Source organism: Mustela lutreola, chromosome 8, assembly GCF_030435805.1.
Source record: "Mustela lutreola isolate mMusLut2 chromosome 8, mMusLut2.pri, whole genome shotgun sequence".
Taxonomy (NCBI): domain Eukaryota; kingdom Metazoa; phylum Chordata; class Mammalia; order Carnivora; family Mustelidae; genus Mustela; species Mustela lutreola.
The window spans coordinates 96,534,533-96,553,529 of record NC_081297.1 but is presented as its reverse complement, the minus strand read 5'-3'; the positions used below and the strand labels follow the sequence as shown (position 1 = coordinate 96,553,529).

At 36.6% G+C, this 18,997-nt stretch overlaps 1 protein-coding gene across 3 annotated transcripts; it reads right to left on the bottom strand.

The window, feature by feature from the left end:
- Positions 1 to 3,788: 3,788 nt before the first annotated feature.
- Positions 3,789 to 17,568, bottom strand: LOC131839041 (killer cell lectin-like receptor 2). Of its 3 annotated transcripts, none has more exons than XM_059186095.1 (8): positions 17,430 to 17,559; positions 16,071 to 16,241; positions 14,354 to 14,443; positions 13,034 to 13,246; positions 11,214 to 11,356; positions 9,319 to 9,425; positions 6,202 to 6,360; positions 3,789 to 4,051 (listed from the first exon to the last, which is right to left on the bottom strand). In XM_059186095.1, exons 2-8 carry the CDS (start codon positions 16,183 to 16,185, stop codon positions 3,928 to 3,930), a joined length of 951 nt encoding a protein of 316 aa, XP_059042078.1. In that variant the 5' UTR covers positions 16,186 to 16,241; positions 17,430 to 17,559; the 3' UTR covers positions 3,789 to 3,927. The 3 variants fall into 3 exon arrangements, with proteins under 3 accessions (XP_059042078.1, XP_059042079.1, XP_059042077.1); XM_059186096.1 differs by having other exon boundaries at positions 16,071 to 16,204; positions 17,430 to 17,496; XM_059186094.1 differs by having other exon boundaries at positions 3,790 to 4,051; positions 16,071 to 16,187; positions 17,430 to 17,568.
- Positions 17,569 to 18,997: the final 1,429 nt, after the last annotated feature.

Sequence of the window (18,997 nt, the reverse complement as noted above, 5' to 3'; positions counted from 1 at the left end):
CACAGTTGATCTGCTGTATCCTTTTTACATCATGAGTAGGCATCTGCCCAGGGAACTTAATATCAGGTCCAACTGCTGATTTTGTTTTGTTTCTTTTATCAAATTCAATTTGTATCTACACCTGTTCTTACTGCTTCTATAATAGACTGAAAGGCCTATTATAAGTAATTAGCATATGATTTGCATGGAAGCATTGCGCCTACTGTTTTTAAACGCCTATGAGAACATATACATCTGCCTTGGTACCCAGGAACATATCCATTATTATCACTAATTATTATTATCAATCATTATTCTTTTTTTTTTTTTTTTTTTTTTTTAAAGATTTTATTTATTTATTTGACAGAGAGAAATTACAAGTACACTGAGAGGCAGGCAGAGAGAGAGAGAGAGAAGGAAGCAGGCTCCCTGCTGAGCAGAGAGCCCGACGCGGGACTCGATCCCAGGACCCTGAGATCATGACCTGAGCCGGAGGCAGCGGCTTAACCCACTGAGCCACCCAGGCGCCCCTCAATCATTATTCTTGACCTATTAAGACAATGCAAAGATATCCGAGCTAAAGCTAAAGATCAGAGCTATATCATTGTCAGAGGAGAGGCAAGCAGCCAGGGCTCAAACCCCAACACCATGATTAATTAATTGACTGATCTTACTAAGCTTCAGTTTCCTCATCTATAAAATGAGGATGATGTATTGTCTCACGGGATGGTTACAGTGGTAAAGTGAGAAGATACATGTATATTAGTAAGTGTCCACAAGGAAAATAGAAATGTCTCTGAGTATTTAAAACAAAGGGAATTAAATCTAGGGAATTCAATGAGGAGACAAAGATGCTCCGAAACCAACCAGGAATCAATAAGGACAGACACTCAGAGTTTAACACTGGGAAGCCCCTATCCTATCCTAGGGAGAAAAGGAGGTGGTTTCCCTGAGCCACCTGTGCAGAACCTAGGAGCACAGAAGAGGCGTCCAACAAGAGGCAGGAACATAGAAGTAAGGTAGCTGTTGCTAGAGGTGCGGCCTCAGGTCCACGGGGCTTAAAACTACGCTGGCTTCTCCCTCTCTCCGATCCTCCAGCTTTCTATCCCTGTCTCCTATGGACAATACCCACCTTAAATCCCGGAACCTGGGTTTTGCAAAAAAGGTACATGTTAGGTTCCTTCTCAGATTCTCAGCCTCCGCTTCACACATCTCTCAGGGTGTTAAACCCTGGCCTTGCACCGTCGTCCCTGCAATGATCACCTATAACTGAGGCTGTGTGTGAGGTGCACTAAGGCGTTAGCACTCAGCTGCACTGAGGGACATCTCCATTACAGCTGTCCCATCTCTGTACAATTCCTCCATCTTGTGACCTTTGTACTAGGTAAAGTTTAGGAGGTCATTTGTGAGACTTGGCCCCTTAGCTTCAGACAATGATCAATGACAAAGCATCTTAACTCGGCCTTTACAAACTTTTTAGGTCTCATATAGGTAAAGATCTATGTGTGACAACAGGATTAAAAGCTTTCGCTTAAGGGGTACCTGGGTGGTTCAGTCAGTTAATGGTCTGACTTTGGCTCAGGTCATGAATGCAGTGTCCTGGGGTGGAGTCCTGTGTCAAGCTCTGCTCTAAGCAGAAAATCTGCTTCTCTTTCTCCCTCTGCCCATCCCCCAGCTCGAGCTCGCTTGCTTGCTTTCTCTCTCTTTCTTTCTTTCTTTCTTTCTCTCAAATAAGTAAATAAATAAAAATGCTTTCACTGAAGAAGGCAAGAAAATAAAAACAGTCATATTCAAAATAAATAGAAGAGAGAAAATAATAAAGAGAAGAAGTAAAGACAAACATAACACAATAAAAAAGATAAAAGATGAAATAAGTAAGATGAAAAATGGACAAACATAAGCAAATCAATGAAGCAAAAATCTGGTTCTTGACAAGATAAATAAAATTGATAATCTCTGGGGCGCCTGTGTGGCTCAGCGGGTTAAAGCCTCTGCCTTCGACTCCAGTCATGATCCCAGGGTTCTGGGATCGAGCCCCGCATCGGGCTCTCTGCTCAGCGGGAGCCTGCTTCCTCCTCTCTCTCTCTCTCTCTGCCTACTTGTGATCTCTCTCTGTCAAATAAATAAATAAAACTTAAAAAAAAAAAAGAAAAAAATTGATAATCTCTAACTAGACTCATCAAAATAGAAGAATACAAATAAAACAATATCAGAAACATAAACAATATCACGGAAAAAAATGACAGGGTTATAAATCCTATAAACAGTAAACAGATAATTGGAGAATATCATTATTATGGGTTTAATTATATCCTCTGAAAAGATATGCTAAGTCCTAACCCCTGCACCTGTGAATATGACCCTTTTGGAAATAAGGTCTCTGTAGATGCAGTCGAGTTGAGATGAGGCCATTAGAGGTGAGCTCTAATCCAATATGGGTGGCACCCTTACATGAAGAGGAAACTGTATGCAAAGACAGAGACACACATAAAGGATGCCATGTGATAACAGAGGCAGAAAGTGAGATAGGCAACTGCAAGCCAAGTAATGCCAGGAAGCAATAGCCAAAGTGAAAAGCCAGGAAGAAGCAAAGAAAGATTCCACCCAAGTCTGAGGAAGCATACTGACACTTTGGTTTGGACTTCGGTCTTCCAGAACAGTGAGAGAATAAATTGTGATGGCTTTAAGCTGGTGAATTTGTGGTACTTTGTTATGGCAACCCTAGGAAATTAATACAACTGTGAAAAACACTAAAACTATACCTTTGACAATTTAAGCAAAATCAACAAATTCCTTGAAAGATAATCAAAATGGACAGGAAACAGAATGTCTAAAGAGCCTCTATTAAAGAAATGGTAACCCTAATGAAACAGACTCTCCCAAAGAAAACTTCAGACACAATTCTTTCTCTAGTACATTTGAGGAAACACTTCAGGAGTGAAAATTCAAATGCTACCCCACAAAATAGACAGATATTCAGAAAGATCCCAAATGAACACATAAAGCCAGTATTTCTCCAATACCATAAACAGAAAAAGATACTTAAACAAATTAGGGGTCTGGGTGGCTCAGCTAAGCATCCAACTCGTGATTTCAGCTCAGGACATAATCTCTGAGTCATGAGATGGGGCCCTGCCTTGGGCTGCTGGCTCAGCAGGAACTCTGTCTCTGTCCATTATCCTCTCCCTCTGCCCCTTCCCCAGCTCACATGTGCTCTCTCTCATAAATAAATGATTTTTTTAAATAAATAAATAAATTAAATATCCACCACGAACATTAATACACAATTTTTAACAAAATATTACAGAAGCAAATCTATCAACTTATGAAAAATGATAATAAATACAACATGATCACATGGGAATTACCCAAAGAGTACAAGTTTTGTTTAACACTGAAAAATCATACTGCCATCTATCATATTAATGAATATAAAAGAATATCTATATAAACATCTCAAGAGATACAGAAAATTTATATAAGAAAATTCAATTTTCACTCATGGTAAAAGTCTCAATCAACAGGAATAGAAGGGGATTTCCTCAACCTGATAGATCTCCAAAAACCTGCAGCAGACCTCACATATGAGTGGAAAAACTAAATACCTTTTTTTTGTAACACGGAAAACAAGACAAGGATGACTCTTATCACTCTCTCCAACATTGTACCAGAGGCCCTAAGCAGTACCATAAAGCAAGAGGAAAAAATGAAGGAAAGGAAGTAAATCTTTCTATATCTTTTTTTTAAGATTTCATTTACTTATTTATTTATTTGGGTACATTTACAACTCCATAAGAAGACAGACAAACCCAGTTTTATTTTTTTAATTTTTTTTATTTTTTATTTTTTATAAACTTATATTTTTATCCCCAGGGGTACAGGCAAACCCAGTTTTAAAAAAGATTGAACAGGGGTGCCTGGGTGGCTCAGCTGGTTAAGCATCTTCCTTCAGCTCAGGCCAAGATCCCCCAGTCCTGGAGTCCTGGATTCAAGCCCTGTGTCGGACTCCCTGCTCAGTGGGGAGCCTGCTTCTGCTGCTCCCCCTGCTTGTGTTCTCTCACTCTTTATATCTCTGTAAAATAAATAAAATCTTCTTTAAAAAATTTAAAAAAAGTAAAAAAGACTGAATGGACACTTCAATGGGCAAAAAAACTAAACAGACACTTCTCAAAAGAAAATACACAAATGGCCAATAAACACATGAGAAGGTGCTCAATGTCATTACTTTTCAGGAAAATGCAAACCTAAAAAACAATGAGATACCATTACATACACACCATAATGGCTAAGTTTTAATAAACAGACAATATCAAGAACTGGCAATGATATAGAACAACTAAAACTCTCATATGTTGCTACCAGGAATGCAAAACGTTGCAATCACTCTGGAAAACAAACTAGAAGTTTCTTATCAAATTAAACATGCACTTACTTTAGGACTCAGCTATCAAATTCATAGGTATTTAATAAACAAAAAGAAATGAAAATACCTGTCCACACTGAAACCTGCATGTAAGTACTGATGACAGGTTTTTTCACAATAGCCAAAAATAGGAAAGACATGAAATGTCCACAGGTGGATGAACAAATTGTGGTATATCAGTACAATGGGATACAACTCAGCAACATAAGGAACAAACTACTGACACATGAAAGAATACAGATTAATTTCAAAAACATGCTGAGCAAAAGAAGTCAGATACAAAAGAGTCCATGATTACAAAATTCCAGAAGGGGCAAAACTAATTCATAGTGACAGAAAGTGTAACACTGGTTGTCTGGGGCCAGGTGGATAGTGAGGGGGAAGAAAGGAGCTTTTATAGGCAATAGAAATGTCCTGTATCTTTGACCTGATGGTGTTTCAGAAATGTATACATTTGCTAAAAACCCACTGACCTCACGACTTACAATGTGTGCGTTTTATTGCATGAAAGAATTACTAAATAAAGTTGATTTTTAAAATGTCGAGGGTAGGAGGCACCTGGGTGGCTCAGCCTATTAAGTGACCAACTCTTGGTTTTGGCTCAGTATCCTGAGATGGAGCCCGGGGTAGGGTTCTGCCCTCAGCATGGAGTCTGGTTGAGATTCTCTCTCCTCAACTTCTGCCCCTCCCACCTCTCACACTTTCTCTAAATAAATAAATAAATATGTACTTATAAAGTAAAACAAAACAAAATGTCAAGGTCAAGAAGACAAAGGAACCTGAGGAATTCTCCGAGATTAAAAAAGACGAAAGTGACATCACAACTAAATGTATCCCATGATCCTGCACATTATCAGGACAGTTGACAAAATCTGAATACGGGTTATAGACAAAATCACAGTACTTGGGGCACCTGGGCGGCTCAGTGGGGTAAGCCTCTGTCTTTGGCTCAGGTCATGATCTCAGGGTTCTGGGATCGAGCCCCACATCTTCTCCCTCTCTCTCTCTGCCTGCCTCTCTGCCAGCTTGTGATCTCTGTGTTTGTCAAATAAATAAATAAAATCTTTTTTAAAAAATCACAGTACTCTATCAATGCTAAATATCCTGATTTTGATAATTCCACCATGGTTATACAAGACAAAGTATTTGTTCTTATAAAATATTTAGACAAAGGGACATAAAATCCACAATTAATTATCAAATGGAACAGCAAGGGAGTAGGGGAGAGAGAACTGTAAAGCACAGAAAGAACAAAATATTAACAAATAGTAACTATATGGGAGTTTTTATACTATTGTTTCAACTATTAAGGAGGAATGAAATTATAGCAAAGTAAAAACATTTTAATGCAAGATGATTATCTAGATGGGGGAAGGGAGGCAAAATAACTATTTTTTAATTCTTAATTGTGCCATCTCTCAAACCTGGAGGCTACTGAAATTACTTATCCAATCTATTCTATTAATAAGGAAAAGACCCAGGCTATTAATAAGAAAAAGAACAGGCTACCAGAGTTGTCTAAGTGGTTCTATGGGTGGTTTAAGGAGAGAGAAAGGGAATTTCTCAGGGCCATTAAAGAGAGGGGAAACCTCTCCAAAGATAAAAGCATGCACTCTCCCTCAAGAAGACAGATGGCATCTAATCTCTTAAATCATAGTCCAAAAGAACATTTCCTTCCTTTTCCTACTCATCTCTGTTTCCCCAGTAAACTAAGTCTTACTAGCAAAAACATTAGTATGTAAGTATTCACAAATTATCACAGAAACAAACAAACAAACAAATGACAGGTTCCATTGCACCTTTTCTTCTTGTACCTATCAAAGTAGGCAGAGAAAACATCATGAATTCTCTCCTCACAGATACAATTGTAGGTCTTAGAGCACTCAATAGTTGCTGTTCTTGTTGAGCTTAAAAATGCACATTGTCCTCTTCCAGAAGAACTCATGAATGTATAGTTACTGTAGAATAGAAAAGACACATGGTTAGCTGTTTAGGGATGTCTAGGTGGCTCAGTCAGTTAAGCGTGTGCCCTCGGCTCAGGTGTGATTGGTTCCCTGCTCAGTGGACAGCCTGCTTCTCTCTCTTTCTCCCTTTCTCACTCACTCTTGCTGTATCTCTAAATAAAATCTTTAAAAAAACTAAAACCGGGGCGCCTGGGTAGCTCAGTGGGTTAAAGCCTCTGCCTTCAGCTCAGGTCATGATCCTGGAGTCCTGGGATCAAGCCCCGCATCGGGCTCTCTGCTCGGCAGGGAGCCTGCTTCCTCCTCTCTCTCTGCCTGCCTCTCTGCCTACTTGTGATCTCTGTCTGTCAAATAAATAAAATCTTTAAAAAATAAAAAAATAAAAAATAAAAAAACTAAAACCTTCTTGAATAAATTTATGAGCTGGCAAGAAGCAAATTCATGCTCAGGCTGAGGTTAAGTAAAGGTGGGAACCCAGAAGTGTAAGTGAAGGACTGAAGTCATTTTTTCCCTTCATTTATACGCTAGATTAAATATGAATTCCACTCAGGCTTCCATACGGAAGACAACCTACAAAGAGTTGAGACCCTGAAAATGTATCTTCAGCATACACAACCCTTGAAAAGTCTTGAACCTTGGACTTAAGCAGAAGAGAAAATGAATAATCCCACCTAAGAATCCAAAATTACCAACTATCCCACATGCAATTTGTATTTGCTCTATTATTTGAATATCCAAATCTCCTACAGAAATAGATAGATAGATAGATAGATAGATAGATAATATAAATGAAACTAGGTAGCTTGGGAGGCATGGGCAGAAAGCATGAGATGTGTTCAATATGTAACAGATGAGGAAGTGAGACGTATCAGGTATAGATACTGTAAGGAGAGCATGTGCTTGCTGAACACAGGAAAAGAAGAAAGAACCAAGCAGCACTACATGTCTCACTCAAAATACACATTATACACATAGGAACATCCATGAGGTCTTACTTCACCTCTTACTGGTGACACTCATACTGGCCCTCTGCCTAACAAACTCAAAAAAAAAAAAAAAAAAAAAAAAAATCCTTAGCTTGTTCATCAGGATCACTGAAAAGCTGCAGCTGTCCCCACCCTTACATGCTCCCACATCTCCCTACTAGAGCAAATGTGCATGCTAGTCATAGAACCTTCTGTTTGTGAGCCCCATTGCTCAAACTCAAGTGATAGCCTAGAAACCACACCACTGTCAGGCAAGGGGGATGCAGAAGAGTCAGGCCATCTGAAGACTATGTAACCAGGATTCAGGTGATCTTTTCACCCATTTGCTCCTTATCCTGAGTGTGATGACTGATGCTATCCCAACCCATTCTGATAAGCTATCCCATTTCTTTCCCCTTGCATCAGGCTACTTGTTCTAAGTTGATTTAATTAACTATATAATTTGAGCATCTTAATTTGGCCTGGCGTTTCTGTTCTGGGCCTCTGAGCTGTTTTCCTGGAAGTGACTCACAGGCCAGGACTGCATCAAGATAACTTCCTGCATGACAACTCTTGTAAGTTTGCTGCCACCTTCATCTCGGTCCTCAAATAATTCCCACAGCAGCTCAAAAAGAAAAAAATCCCTAAACACTACAAAGAAAATGACACCATGTACAAAAGCCAGCAGAAACCATAGAGCAGACCCACAAAACTTCAAAGATTAGAATTATCAGATACCAAATTTAAAATAAGTACGTTTGATATCTTTCAAGAAATAAAAGACACCTTGAAAATTAACTAGCAAGATTTAAAAACTTAAACCAGAATCCCTAGAAATAAAAAGTATAAAAGTTAAGATTTTTAAAAAATCATTGAACACTCTAACAGAATATTATAACTAAATGGAAACCCAAGAGTTTACAAAATGCTGCACTTCAGAATAAAACTATGGGGATGCGTGGATGGCTCAGCTGGACAGCAGGTGACTCTTGATCTCAAGGTCATAACTTTGAGCCCCACACTGGGTGTAGTGATTAGCTAAACAAACAGAGAAACAAACCACAAAACAAAAAAAACTATAGTGAAGGCATATGTATGTATGTGTGTGAACACACACTTATATTTATAAGTAATATAAACTAGTAATATACAGATTGTATGACCGTGTTATGCCCTGATAAACCCCAAACAAATTAAAAATACCGTAAGTCAAAAACACATGTAATAAACCCACCTTACTAGCTTAGCCTACTGTACCTTAAATATGATCAGAACACTTGTGTTAGCCTATAATTAGGCAAAATCATCTCACACAAAGCCCATTTTATAATAACGTACTGAGTATCTCATGTGATTTACTGAATACTACACTGAAAGTGAAAACCAGAGTGGCTGAATGGGTATAGGATGGTTTTAAGTGTACTGGGCTGCTGATCCTCGTGATCATGTGGCTCCCCGTGAGCTCCAGCTGCCACCACCCAGCATCACAACAGAAGATCATACCGCACATCAACCCAAAGAAAGATCAAATTAAAAATTCAAAGTACAGTTTCTACTGAATGCATATTGACTTCACTATTGTAAATTAGAAAAACTGTAAGTCAAGCCATTGTTAGTTAGGGACCATCTATAAAGAAGTTTCAAATGAACTTTAGGGATCCTAAAGTTCTTAATTTGTAACTGTGGGAGGGATCACTATAGCTGAGTCAGGATGGTCCAATACCATCATATCACTTTATTATTTGGGTTTGGTTTGTGAACCTCATAAGGCATACTTCTGAGCATGTGTTTAGCATCAAAATTTTGTTCATAATTTGTACATTTCTCTTTCTTTTTCATTATACTTCCTAAAACATTTTCTTCATCATTCTACTTATTCTTACCAATGACCTCTGTGTGAAAACCATGTGATATAAGAGATTCTTTTTAGATACAGTCTTCCCAACCCCAGCACAAACGTTTGGAGCCTGAATGCATTCCAGAGACTTACATCCCAAAAGGTGGGCCAGTGTTAATCCATTTCCATTTTTGTTCTCTGTCATCATATGATAATCCGATCCAGTAGTTATTCCTATAAGTTTGGGATTGAATAAAGGCCTGTAAGGAAACAAAACATATCATGTGACTAGCCCCATCTGTTAGCTGAATGAAAAGGAGGAAGGTCAAGGTCCCAGCTGTTTCTTGGGACAGTACTCTGCTACACACCACACCACCCTTCATCTCTACTTCCTAGAAAACCTTCCCTCCCCTCCACCATCCTCGTGCCTTTTTTTCCGAAGTAAGTTTTTCCTCAAAGATTATTTACTTAATGTTAAAAATGCCTGCCACTCTCATGAATTACTTAAAATATAAAAAAATTTTAAATCTAAGTATTTGTTAAATAATGTCTGTCACTATAAAACTACCCAAAATCATGCTCCAGAAAAATATTTAATGGTATGGAAACTAATCATTACTTATTGTTGTTTTTTTTTTTTAAGATTTTATATATTTGTCATAGAGAGAGCACAAGCAGGCAGAGTGGCAGGCAGAGGCAGAGAGAGAAGCAGGCTCCCTGCTGGACAAGGAGCCCGATGCAGGACTCAATCCCAGGACCCTGGGATTATGACCTAAACTGAAGGCAGCAGCTTAACTGACTGAGCCACCCAGGTGTCCTGATCATTACTTATTATTAATGAAAATAGTAATCTTCACAACAAATTTATTAAAATAACAACTATATGTGGGAAGTTGTGCACCAAAACCCTCAGCCTCACAGGAGAAAGTTTTGCTATAGTTTAGTAGTTGGAAGGGGTGAAGGGAAAAGGGACAGTATTTGGAAATATTTCCTATGTCAAAAAATGTAATACGGCAAAGTGACATTTTAAATAATGTCTAACTAAATGACTGAAGATATTTTAAAATATAGGTTTAAATTAAGTGAATTTTACTGCAACAAACATTATTTTATGACTTGATATCATAAATTTTTTATGCTATGATGATAAAACATCTATTAGATTTGCATATAAATGTGCTGTTTTCTTAAGAGATAATTAGAGGTATAGGCTGATCTTTGAAAAATATTTCTCTGTAAAAAACATTTTGTGTGTGTGGATAGTTTTTAGTAGTAATAAATTTAAAAGATAATTTTGATATTGTTGTCTATTTTCTTTTGCAATTCCTTTTGAAAGATATACATCACTATACAATATATTAGAATACTGATCAAGAAAATGTTACCTATAAATGTCATGAAAATCACCACGAGGTTAATTTGTAAAACTGTTATCACTTTTATATTCCTCATTATTATCTCCTTTTTGCAGATGGAAAAACTGAGATCCAGAGGTTAAGTAATTCACCCAAGGTCACCCAGGTAATAGGTGGCAGAACCGGATTTGCAGGATCCCAGGCAATCTGGCTCCTGGATTCCTAACAGCACCTAGTGGATTAGGTTCCTCCAGGTTCTTAGTTGCCACCCTGCAAGGGTAAGTAACCACTGCCTCCAGGCTATAAATACTAAAGGGTTAAGGGCTCCATCAGAAGGAGAGGCATACTTTTCAGTGAGTTGTTGTCCTGCACACACCTTACAAAAGGAAATGAATGCAAAGACCCAAACTGAATCTTCAAAGGGGTTTCCATTTTGGAAATAATAATGGTCATCATGATAAATAATATATACTGGATGCTTAGAAAGTAGCAAGATTATATATGCTTATCAGTAGGCAGGGTTTTCTAGAACCCTTACCTTTCTCACCTACATAATTTTTGCTGACTCAACAGACACAACACAGAGAATAACTGAAGGTGCCTCTTTCTGGACTTCCCTATCCTCACTATCTTGGACCCAAGCATGAGAGACATAGTTAGGAAAATAAAAATGGATGTAACAGTCCATGATACCAGTTCATCTTCATCACTTATCTTCAAAAGGGATGAATTATAACTTTGGCAAGTCTGTTTACATCTGCTCCAGTTTTTACTTTCAGGAATAAAATAATAACACTTTATTCCATAACAGGACCAGCAGTTTCCATAGACTTTGCCTACAACATATAAGGTGAAACATTATTTGGCATTCTGTTAAATAATGCAATATACTTATCAGCCCTCCATAATTAAATAAAATCTAATAAATCTAATAAATAAAATCTAAATAGCTATCAATAATGATAATATCAGGTTCACCAAGATTCTAGAATGCCAAGTGATATCTCTAATACTCATTGCAGCATCATTCACAACAGCTAAGATATGGAAACAACCCAAGAATCCATTGATGGATGAATGGATAAAGAAAATGTGGTTATATATATATAAATACTACTCATCCTTATAAAGAAGGAAATCTTGTCATATTTAACAGCATGGATTAACCTTGAGGATATTATACTAAGTGAAATAAGCCAGTCACAGAAGGACAAATACTGGGAGACTCCACTTATATGAGACACAAAAAAATTGTCAAATTCAGAAAAACAGAGAGTGAAGGGTGATTGCCAGTGGCTAGGGGAGGTGGAAATAAGGAGCTTTTGTTCATGGGTATATAGCTTCAGTTATGCAAAATGAGTAAGTTCTAAAGTCTGGTGTACAATATAGGGCCTATGGTTAACAATACTGAATTGTTACTTAAAAACTTGTTAAAAGGGTAGATGTCATGTTAAGTGCTCTTAACCACTCCCCAAGAAAAAGTGACATGGGAAAACTTTTGGAGGTACTGGACATGTCTACTACCCTAATTGTGGATGATTTTATAGAAACATGCATATGTCCAAACTTGTCAAATTATATACATTAGATATGAGCAATTTTTCACACATTCATCATACCTAAATAAAACTGTTTTTTAAATAATAAAAGTAAATTTTTAAAAAGATTCTGGGATGCCTTGTAAATAAAAGAAACACAATTTTTTGGAATTTTTCTTTTCCTCACACATTTTATAATATACCAAATTTTTAAAGTACTATTATTTCTTTAATAACAGAAAATATAAATTCCTGCTGCCATGTCTAAAAGATATTAAGTAAGCAAAATTGTTTTGCAAACTCCAAATCCTAAACAAATATTTAATACTTATTGATTAACTGGGTCAGTTTGTTCCATCATTTACATAACAGATTGTATTATATGAGATTTAATATTCTTATCTGTTAGATGTTTTTAAGGGTGTTATCACACAGTTATACAAACACCAACACCTTGGCAAAACTTGAAGTACTACAGAGAGTGTATAGACCCAACATGTGAGGTCAATGCAGAATGGAAACACACACACAATTACCTTTATGAGAACATCCAAACAAAAGGCCTTGCACCCATTTTAGCCTAAATATATTTTTAGTAATAGCCTCCATTTTTTATGTGAACCACAAAGTGGAGTGTCTAATTTGCCCCCAGATCCAAAATGATCCACGTTTTCATGGAAGCTGACATATTATTTCATCTTCTAGGTGAAATCCAATAGGAATGTAGGAACTTCCACTGAATTTGGGGAGATACAGAACTCTATTAATCCCAACACAACTCCTGGGTCCTCAGTCTCACATGTTACACGAGCAAATCCAAACACTCATATTACAGCTTGAAGTACAAATGAAAAGATGTCTAGTAGACCTAGATCACTAGCATATCATAAGCCTGCCTATTAGACCTCAAAGCTTCTGGAAGGGGAAGAAATAATGGCAAATCATGCAATCTTTCATTCAAGATGCCCTTCATACCTTTATTTTCTCTCTGACATGTCCTATTTGTAAAGAGTAAATCCTGTTTCTTTTTTTGCTGAAGCAATTCATTTTTGAGAATGTTATATTCTAAAGTCTTATATTTCAAAAGTTTCTCCTTTAAGTAGCTGTCATTTTGCAAAATGTGGTGCTCTTGAGTCAGGTTTCCTATCATTTCCCTCTGCCGACGGTTTTCTTGAGTATACTGAAAAACTAAAGTTAATAACATAGATATAATACAAAAGTACTCATAATGCTTGAATATTAAAATTTAAGACAAAAGAAAAGATCTCACTTTGACAACCAACCCATTTCATTACTTTAAATGGTTAATGTGACATTTAGAAAGTAACACCTCAATAAACTAACCATACAAATGGAAACATCAAACTTCCTGCTATTAGCAACTTGCACATAGAATAAATAAAATAAGATATCTGAATAAAATCATGATGGCAACACCTTACCATTCAGTTCAGTTTCTTTTTTTTTTTTTTTTAAGATTTTATTTATTCATTTGACAGACAGAGATCACAGGTAGGCAGAGAGGCAGGCAGAGAGGAGGAAGCAGGTTCCCTGCTGAGCAGAAAGCCCAAAGTGGGACTTGATCCCCGGACCCTGGGATCATGACCTGAGTCGAAAGCAGAGGCTTTAACTCACTGAGCCACCCAGGTGCCCCCAGTTCAGTTTCTTTGAAACAGTCAGCACATAATTTTAAATAGGTGCCAGAGGAAAATCCAATCAGACAACACTTAGCAACACATCACCTGAGCATGAAAATTTGCACTAAGAAACATAAAGTAACAGCACCATTATTATTGGAGTACATCGAATATCCACAGAAGAAAAGAGAGGAAGACGTAAATATGTACATTTATCTGAGTGTCACATGTTAGTGATTTTCTCTAAAGATGTCAAGAAATCCAAATAAAAGATAAAAGTTGAACTCAAGATCATCTAATATCCACATAAAAAATCAGTATTTTTACTAAACTATATCCTCATTACATAACGGGAAAAAATGAAGAGAAAGTCATACTTTATTTGCAACAGTTGTTTTATGGGAATATGTATCTAGGATTCACAATGATTAAACTCAGAAGGCATGAGGAAGTTCTGTATCTGAAAGAATGCGATATATCATACAGCTCATTAAACTACACAGCCATTGGAAGAGCTAAGCATAATGAAAATGACACTGTGACATATGTGGGACATTCCCTAATGATAGCCAGGGAACAATTAATGAAGCACACTTAATATTTGTGTAAATAGTGGTCACTATTACTCAAACTTGAAGCATGTATTTTAATTACTCACTCTTTGTCCCCAACACAGCAACTGTCGCCAATAGTAGTAAACACAGGATCCCAAGAATTACTGCAATGAGATACCAGGGCACTGAAAACCCTTTAAATAAAGAAGAAAGATAATCATCAGGAAGTGTCTTGCTCACTGCTAACCTTAACCTGGGATACTATCTGAAACAAAGAGACAATCTTATCTAAAAATTTTAGAAAAATGTATCATACAAATTGATTTAATTTTTGACCTAGGAACTACAGTTTTTAAGGTCTCATATTTCTGATGATATACACTATTGTATAAATCCTACACAAAAGAACAGTCCTCTAGGATCTTAAAAGCACTTCCCCTACAGATGGCATAACATATAGAGTTGTCCAATCACTATACTGTATACCCGAAACTCACATACATTGTATGTCAACTATAATTCAATTTTAAAAATTTCAAAAAATTTTAAGAAAAAAGCAGAGGGCAACAAATATAATAAAAATGTATAAGAATCCACACTGACATGTATACTCCTTCCTGTAACCACAACAAATGATGAAAAAGAAGGATAAAGCAGTCATTTTTCTTGAGGAATTGGTAGCCAACAGAGTATATTATGAGGCTGGAAATGTGATGAGGGTCCATTCTTAAAAGAGTTTCTAGAAATCAACTGTCCTTTTTTTTTCATCAGTTCTATTTTTCCCTAGACAATATTACTTTTATCCTCCTTTTGAGGCCCTGTGTCTAAGAATTCTATCTCCATCACTAATTAAGACAGTAAAAATTATTCTCAATTTAGAGTCTGTAACAATATTTGAAGGTAGAAGGTAAGAACAGAAAAAAGAACAGAAGGGGCGCCTGGGTTGCTCAGTTAGTTAAGCATCTGACTCCAGCTCAGGTCATGATCCCAGGGTCCTAGGAAGGAGCCCCCTACATCGGGCTCTCTGCTCAATGGGGAGTCTGCTTCTCCCTCTCCCTCTGCTTGTCCCTCCCCTGCTAATGTGCTCTCTCTGTCAAATAAATAAATAAATAAACAATAAAGACAGCAGCAAAAAGTAAATGCTCCTTTGGAATAACTTTCTGTTTCTCCATTGCTAATTAAGGATTGGTAAATATTGGGGCACCTGGGTGGATCAGTCAGTTAAGCATCTGCTTTCAGCTCAGGTCATGATCCCAGGGTCCTGGGACTGAGTTCTGCATCAGGCCTCTTGCTCACTGGGGAGCTTGCTTCTTCCTCTGCCTGCCGCTCCCCCTGCTTCTGCTCTCTCTTTCTCTCTCTCTCTCTTTCTCTCTCCCTCTCTTTCTCTGACAAATAAATAAAATCTGAAAAAAAAAAACTTTAAAATATAAAGAAAAAATAAGATTGGTAAATATTTAAGACACCTAAAAATTTTTGTCTGAATAAAAACATTGTTTCTAACAAATATTTTCATTTCTCAAACATTCTCTAAGAGCTGTATTTCTCTAGGAAATGCAGTGCTCTCTTGAGACTCCAATCTGTCCTTTACATTTTAAAGCCCTCACAAATTCCTCTTAACCAAATCTGAATAAAAACACTATTAGCTTTGAAAATTTGGAACAATTTGTTCCAAACTTTAAAAAAAAAAAAAAAAGAAGAAGACTTGTTCTGCTCTCTACACCATTATGGTTTCTTATTACCATTTGACAACCTGAAGGACAGACAGAAACTTTTTTTCAAATGTCAAAGTTTGACAATCCGTAAGAGATGCTTAAGACATACCTTTGCCATCAGTGTTCCCAGACTTTTGATTCCCATCTGGCCTCAATCTATTTGGTGACTCTGAAGGAGACTGAAGAAATCTCAGGGTAGAATAAATCACTTGCTGATTGCTCATATCTACAGTAAGAAGGGAACTATGTTTTGCATTAAAACCTCACAAAAGGATGATTTCTGTCAAAAGAACAATTAAAATGTCGGGCTGTAGAAATATACCGGGGACATTCATAGAGGTCTGTGTATGTATGTGTATGTGTGAATGTGGGTTTAACTCCTTCAAGTGCATAAAGCACGTGGACTGAGCCTGAATTATATAAGAAATGGAAAACCCCTTAATATTTCTGTTAAAATACTCCTAGTGATTACTGCCAAAATTATTAGAATATGCAGAAAGAATTTTCTTTTTTTAATCTCCCAATAGATTGAATAGGTTGGGTCCTATTCACCCAGCCAATTTAGCTCAAAATGTTCAACATACATATAAAAATGTTGGGCAAAATTGTCACCAGTATAAATTACTAAGACATTTTTAAACTATCAATTCAAAAAATGTAAATTCTGTTTCTGAAATTCTGAAAAAATATAAATATCTTGCCTTTAAAAGGTCTTAGTACACATGTTCATATCTACATATAAATATTTAAAAGTTCTTGCATTCTTTTCAATTATGACATGAGTCTACCAGAGCGTTTCTCAACGTACAATCCATACACCATCTGCAAAAGAATTATTAAAGGTTAACATCACAGATTGGCCAACAATCCAGACTCCAATGCCCTGTGCAAGATGTGCTGAGAAAAATCTCTCAGTTGAAGCACAGTTGCCCATATTTTTAATCTCAAAAGATTCCGTCTGTATTTGAAATTTAGACATAATTTTCTAGTGTAAGATGTTGCAAGAGAAGCCTCTGTGAAAATAAAATTGTCAGCAGGCAGTCATTGGTTAATATCCATAAAGTATTCAATCTCTTAATGGATATCAATATAAAAAAATTACTAAATAGTAAACCTTTAAAATTTACCTTGGTTCTTTTATGAGTCGGTGTGAAAAGAAACAGAAAATATGGAAAACAAATTGCACATGTAACTATATTCTCTTTAAATTTATTAATTTACAAAATGTCCTAAACTTAATCACATTTTCCCTAATTTCGTAAGGAAAGGAGTCTTTTCTATTACACAGTTTTTAGGGCGGATAATATGTACATCATTCAGACACAAAGCAAGAGTCACAATGTATCGAGAAAAAGAAAATAACCTCCCATGAATGTTGCACTACAGTTTTCACATGCTTAAGAGTTAATGCAGGTCTAAATGCGATCAGTCCCCTATTCACGCCAAGCCATTTATAATAAAATGTTACCTTCCTAGAATCTTTCTTTCCGCAGTATCTCTTCCTTATCAGTGGCACTAGTAGGACACTCAGATAACAAAGATCGTCTCTGAAGGGTACTCCTACAAAGAAATTTACTGCCCCTCCTCTTGACCAAAGTGCTGAAAGGAAACTGTACGCAAAGGCTGCTGTTGAGGTGCATCTTCCTCCATTTCTGCTAACCAACCACTTCATACACTTTGCAAAATAACATTCAAAATCATATTTGAGGACTGAAAATATAAACAAACACAGCTTTGAAAAAAAAATAAGAACCAATATTGTCAAAAAAACTCACATATTTAAAAGAAACTACTAGCAAAACAAAATATTAAAATGTTTATGTATAAGTATACATATACCTAAGAAATAGCATAACTAAATTCTTGAAGTCTTAAAGAGTCTGTTAGAAACTTTCTCTTGCATGCTGCTATTTGAAAAAAAAAGGGGGGGTTCCCATTTATGTGAACTACAGGTAAATGTATTTTAGAAATAATTTTACAGGGGCGCCTGGGTAGCTCAGTGGGTTAAGCCTCTGCATTCGGCTCAGATCATGATCTCAGGGTCCTGGGATTGGCTCTCTGCTCAGCAGGGAGCCTGCTTTCCCCTCTCTCCCTCTGCCTGCCTCTCTGCTTACTTGTGATCTCTGTCTGTCAAATAAATAAATAAAATCTTTTTTTTAAAAAAAAGAAAGAAACTATTTTACAACATCCATAATTCCACTATAAAAAATTTTGGTGTATATTCTTCCCATTTTTTATCCACACATTATGATTACTATGAAAATTGGCGTTATTCCATACATAATTTTTATTATTATTTTTAACAAATGTTTCTTCACTTAAAAAATATCAAAAATGTTATTTAAAAACCCATATATAGTCATTACCCATATAGATTATGCCACAATTTATTTAAGCCATCCTCTACTGTTGAACATTTGGGTTGTTTTCCAATTTATTCCTAGTATAAAAAATATTTGCCCTTACATTACAAGAATATCACTCACAAATAATGCTGTCTGAGGAAAATTGTTTAAATATGAAATTAGGGGATCAATACATGAAAGCACTTTGACACATACTGCCCAATGCCTTCCAGAGAAGCTGCTCCCATTTATATACCACCAGTGGTATGTGAAAATGTTCACGTTTGATTTTTTTCAAGAGATGTTGCTGAATTATTCCTTGAGTTTTGTGCATGAATCTTACTTCACGAAGACCTACAAACTTCCAGCTGAAAGAAATGCGCTTCTGTAACTGTTTCTATGAGCCAGACCTTACCCGAACCTCACTAAAGTTCATTTTCATTTAATATGGCTTGTCAGTCTTCTGACATACAGGTCTATGAAACCAACTGAAGCTGTTCTTCGAAGGAGATGATTATGGTTAATATGGACTATAGCAGAAGAGGAGGGAGGTCATGCAGAGACAGCTCACCCTTACTTCACCAGACTCTGACCAAGCTCCTTACTCATTCTTTTCTTTCCTTACCAAACTCCAGCTGCAACTAAACCATCATACTTCGGATGGATTTCCCATTCTTCAGTTTGCTCATGC

Coding starts and splice junctions, on each gene's coding strand:
- LOC131839041 (XM_059186094.1), bottom strand. CDS start 16,185: ATGAGCAATCAGCAAGTGATTTATTCTACCCTGAGATTTCTTCAGTCT. Junction 11,357..13,033: donor ATGTCAGAGAGAAAATAAAG/GTATGAAGGGCA, acceptor TATATGTTGTAG/GCAAAGTCTATGGAAACTGC. Junction 4,052..6,201: donor GATAGGTACAAGAAGAAAAG/GTGCAATGGAAC, acceptor TTTATTTTACAG/AGATATAAAGAGTGAGAGAA.